At 55.1% G+C, this 4,788-nt stretch overlaps 1 protein-coding gene across 1 annotated transcript; it reads left to right on the top strand.

Annotated features, from left to right (window-relative positions):
• The first annotated feature begins 637 nt into the window (after positions 1 to 637).
• On the top strand, positions 638 to 3,986 carry RSPO1 (R-spondin 1). Its single transcript, XM_009576836.1, has 4 exons — positions 638 to 1,016; positions 2,236 to 2,385; positions 2,814 to 3,002; positions 3,829 to 3,986. The coding sequence occupies exons 1-4, from the start codon at positions 638 to 640 to the stop codon at positions 3,984 to 3,986; spliced, it is 876 nt and encodes a 291-aa protein (XP_009575131.1).
• The last annotated feature ends 802 nt before the right edge of the window (positions 3,987 to 4,788 follow it).

Raw genomic sequence — 4,788 nt, forward strand, 5'->3', positions numbered from 1 at the left:
TAAATACACAGCTTTTCTATAAACAAGGACACTGCTTGCATAATAAACTAATAAAAATAACCTGCATTCTAGCCTGCAAAGAATGCTATTGGTTTCAAAACAAGCAGCATTTTATACGATAATTAAAAGCAGAAAACTCTCAAGACATGGGATTGAGTATTTTTCTTGGACTGAATTTAGGAGCTGAGAACACATCTCTATTTTGGGGGCAGTGAAATCTCCTGCACTGCCAGATATAGTTAACATAAGTGGGGTCAGAGCAAGATCTAGCTTGGGACACAGCCTGGCCTGAAGCGCAGCACAGAATTAGTCAGATGGTTTCGCCCCAGCACCGCGCGGCTCTGGTGCCCGCTCGTCCTGCAGCGTGCCCGTAGCTCGGCAGGGCGGCACCGCCAGCTCCAAAAGGGGATGTGGTGGGGAGGCACTGGCCCACTGCGGCACGTGTCCCTCGTGGCCGCCTGCCCAGCGTGGGCGGCAGGGCTGATGGACAGTGGAGTGGTGCGGAGACAGCACTGGGACTCTGTGGAGAGTTGGTGGCTGTTTCTGGGTCCTGCTCCTCACTGCTGCCGCTGTCGCGACTCTCGCGCCTGTGCTCGGTGCGGTGCTGGTGCCCGTGGGCATTGGGCACGGGGCCGCGATGCCCGGCTGGAGCGGTGCTGGGAGCCACAGCGAGCGTGTCAGTGCAGCAGGACCCCAGCCCTCGGGCTGCCCTGGGTCCCTGCTCTTCCTGCCGGTGGTGCGGGTGTTCTGGGGCCGAAGCCAGTGCATGCAGAGCCCGGCCGTGCGGGCAGGCACTGACTGCTGCCTCTCTCTTGCTCTTCCAGTTAGCACCGAGCTGAGTCAGGGCTGTGCCAGAGGCTGCGACCTGTGCTCCGAGTTCAACGGGTGCCTGAGATGTTCCCCCAAACTCTTCATCCTTCTGGAGAGGAATGATATCCGGCAAATTGGGATTTGCCTACCATCTTGTCCACTGGGATACTTCGGCCTTCGCAATACAGACATGAACAAGTGCATCAGTGAGTACGGGGGTGGGAGAGAAAGGGCGAAACGCAGGAGGGTGGCAGTGCTTTGCAGGGGATTGTGCCGCCTCCGGTCAGGGGAGAGGAGATGCTGTGGCTGTATGGAAGGGGAGAAGGCAGTGCTGAGCAGGGCAGCGCTCTACCCAGGGAATAACCCCATAATTTATGCCGATGTTGGCTAACACACCTTGGGTGCCCAGGTACTTCCCCGCCGTGGCACTGTGGAGCCGGTGCAGCGTGCAGCCAGGCTGAGATGCTCCTTCCCTTTGACCAGCCACTGGATGCTGCCCAAACAGTGCCCTCAGAAGCTGGGTAAGCATCCACTGCCCCCACATCAGCCCTTCCATGCAGGTTTTGACTTGAGTTTTGGCCTTCCTGGTCTTTGAGAACCTCTGTGAGTCTCTCCGTGCTGCAGGCAGGTGGTGGTAATGGACCAGTGGTCCATTAGAGCAGAGGGCCACTGGCGAAGCCTTCAGGGCTGGGTTACCCCATCGCAGCGTGCTCAGCATTGCCCAGGTACGATGTGGACATGGCATCCTGCAGGACATTTGGGAAGCTCTGTTACCTGGGCTGCCAGACTGGCACCCTCTTTCTTTGGGAGGAAGGAGGAGGAGGAAGATCCTTTCAGCTTTTAAGGTACTGCTCGCACAAGTACCTTTTCTTCTCTCCTCTGCCTGTGCACCATAGCCAAGCAGCTCTCTGAATGAGATCCTTGGCCTGGGGCTGCCTCTTTCAGCCAGAGCACCAGAAAGAAGCTGGACATGGAAAAATGCGATCACTTCCCTGGCACTTTCATGCAAACCACCTCATGGCGAGATTTCCATCTAACTGTGTTTCTTTGCAGCCCATACTGTAGCTGCAGCTGGAGCAGTTGATACGGGACTTTATTCTTTGCACTGTCCCACTTTGGCTGACTGATGCTCAAGCTGAAAACCAGCCCAAACCTTTTCCACCCTGCCTGATTTCGATCTGGCAGTGGCTGCTGCTGGCTATAAGAGCTGCAGCACAGTGGCTCTGTCCTGTACCAGGGAACGGTGCAAAGAAAACTGACTTCCATCTAAGTAGCACAACCAGGCCTGGCAGCATGTTCAGAGGCTCGCCGTGGCTGTTGGCAGACCCCTTGGAGCCAGGGACAAACTCCAGTTAGCAGTCCAGACCTTCCTGAGTCTTTTGCTCACGTCAGACTACATTACGGCTTTGTGGTTTTTTTCCCCAGAATGCAAAATTGAGAACTGTGAGTCCTGTTTCAGTCGAAACTTTTGCACAAAATGTAAGGAAGGTTTGTATTTGCACAAAGGGAGATGTTACGTCACATGCCCCGAAGGCTACTCTGCTGCCAACGGCACCATGGAGTGCGGCAGTCCTGGTAAGTGATGCTCGGGCACCTTTCACTGAGCTTTTTGTGCGTCTGTCGGGCCCAGTGGCATGTATTGCTACAGTTTGGTTTAGATGAGAAAACAAACCCCTCGGAGACGATGGCTCATCGTACCCGTGTCGAGTGGGTGACGGTACAGGCCAGCCCCAGCCCTTCATAGGGCAGAGCCCTCTGGAAACCAGCCTAGACGGGGAGCAGCACCCCAGCGTTGCTGCCGTGTGTTTGTGAAGTGACTCAGAGTTTGTGCGGTACAGCAAGGAAAGGGGTGCCTTGAAAACTTAGGAAGCTGCTGGGGAAACACACGTACCCTTCAAGCCTACAGTGGGGGAGAGGTGCGATGGTGCACAAGGGCTCTGGGAAGTCCTGAGGCAGCAATGGAGAAACGAGAGTTACTGCTGGCCTCTCTTGTTATCTGGCAGCACAATGTGAAATGAGTGAGTGGGGGCCCTGGGGGCCCTGCTCCAAGAAGAGGAAGCTCTGTGGCTTCAAGAAGGGCAACGAAGACCGAACGCGGCGGATTCTGCAGGCTCCCTCCGGAGACGTGTCCCTGTGTCCTGCCACCACGGAGGTGCGGAGATGCACCGTGCAGAAGAACCAGTGCCCTGAAGGTGAGCAGATGTGGAATATCTCACCATCCCTCCCCAGCATCCTTTATTTGTTAGGCACAAGTATCCAGCCCATTGTCCAGTATCATAAATGCACTGTGCATCTCACTACCCCTCTGTGGTATAGGGAACACAACGTGACAGCAGCTGGAAAGACCCCTGGGTGGAACCGGCACAGACCCCTAGGTGGGTGATGCTCAGCACGGCTTGCCACATGTCCCATGGGCTTTCAGATATTTTAGCTTCTTCCCTGGCCAGAGAGCAGCAAGGCAGCTGAGCAGCCGAAGGTGCACGTCTGCGTGCTGTGCAAAGGGGAGTCAACTTCTCCTCTACCAGAATGCTTAGGTCTGTGTTTTTCCCAGGAATTAGAGTGTCTTCAGGATGAATGGTTTGGTCATCCTTTTATGGGATGGACAAGGATTGCAGCTGGGTTGAGTGTTTTGAGGGAAACCGGTTCTGAGCAGTGACTAACACCACAGGGATTAAACGGCTGGGCAGGGGGAGGCAGACACGGCCGATCTGTATCTGATGCACACAGCAGCGTGAGTTAGCTAAGGGGCTTGGTATGCAGCCGCGGAGAAATGCAAGTGTTAACACTTCTGCTGGAGACCGACAATTACAAAGCTAAATCCTGATTTGATCCTTCTTCCCTGTTTATGTTTAGGCAACAGCTCACAATGCAAAGCACAGGCTGGCAGATAGGGTGGCTCTCGGGCACCTCTGTGCCTGGGGAGGGGCGCAGGCCCTTTGGGCCACCCCCGGCAGCAGCGGGCCGCGGGCCAGCTCGCTCTGCCGGAGAGCCTCACGGTGCCCCTTTGCTTTACTGCAGGGAAAAGGAAGAAAAAGGAAGAGCAAGGAAAGCAAGACAATGCGAATGGGAACAGAAATCGGAAAGACACCAAAGATGCTAAGTCTGGCACCAAGAAGAGGAAGAGCAAACAGAGAGGGGCCGCGGTCCCCGCGACGTCCGCTAGCCCTGCCCAGTAGCTGCCCCTTTACGTCACCTGATGGCAAGACTTCATTGCTGCTATGTATATGAAAGCTTTATTGAACCAGAGCACTGCTACACAACACGTACACATGTCCAGAAAGACAGACATATACTCCCAGACTGACCCACAGACCCGACAGAAACCACATACACAATACTTAAGGAGGCTGCACACACACACACCACCCAGGACCACAGAAGGACGCTGCCGAGAAGAGGAGTGGGAGCGCACACGGAGGGAAGCCCACCTCCCCAGGGCTCCGCGGGGGATGCTGCAGGGAGGAGAGGTGGAGTACGAGTCAGCGAAGGACCCAGACGCGAGACTTCATGACCAAAGGCCTCAACTCGAGACCGGCCGGTGGCCCCAGCGCAGCACGGCTGCAACCAGAGGGACGAGACTGGACACGCACGGCTGCTCTCCCCTACCTGGGACCCGGACTCACACAAAGGCAGTGGCCTCTTTCTCTTCCCCCCACCCCTTATTTTGTGTTTTAAGCTGTATGACTTTATCATTGCGAATACATGTTAAACATTTGTGGCAAGAGGTCAGTGGTATCTGCCCTGAATCTGCTTCAAAGAGTTATTTCAAATTAAAAAACAAAAAACAAAATGACAACCAGCTTCCTGAGTGTGTGGTTCATGCCTTGGCCCCTATGGAGGCTGGTGTCCCACAGGACAGAGACTCACTTGTGGAAGGGAAACTCACCAAAGCTTTAAGAAAATCCCAGAAAATGTTGCCAGCTGCACTGCAGCCACAAATCAGCCGTCCTGCGCTCGCAGGACCCCAGCTGTGCTCCA

Source organism: Fulmarus glacialis, unplaced genomic scaffold (assembly GCF_000690835.1).
Source record: "Fulmarus glacialis isolate BGI_N327 unplaced genomic scaffold, ASM69083v1 scaffold45660, whole genome shotgun sequence".
Taxonomy (NCBI): domain Eukaryota; kingdom Metazoa; phylum Chordata; class Aves; order Procellariiformes; family Procellariidae; genus Fulmarus; species Fulmarus glacialis.

Bases quoted from the DNA above. Each gene is read 5' to 3' on its own strand.
- RSPO1 (XM_009576836.1), top strand. From the start codon at position 638: ATGCCCGGCTGGAGCGGTGCTGGGAGCCACAGCGAGCGTGTCAGTGCA. The intron at 1,017-2,235 runs GTGAGTACGGGG...TTTTTTCCCCAG, and splicing joins AGACATGAACAAGTGCATCA to AATGCAAAATTGAGAACTGT. The intron at 3,003-3,828 runs GTGAGCAGATGT...GCTTTACTGCAG, and splicing joins GAAGAACCAGTGCCCTGAAG to GGAAAAGGAAGAAAAAGGAA.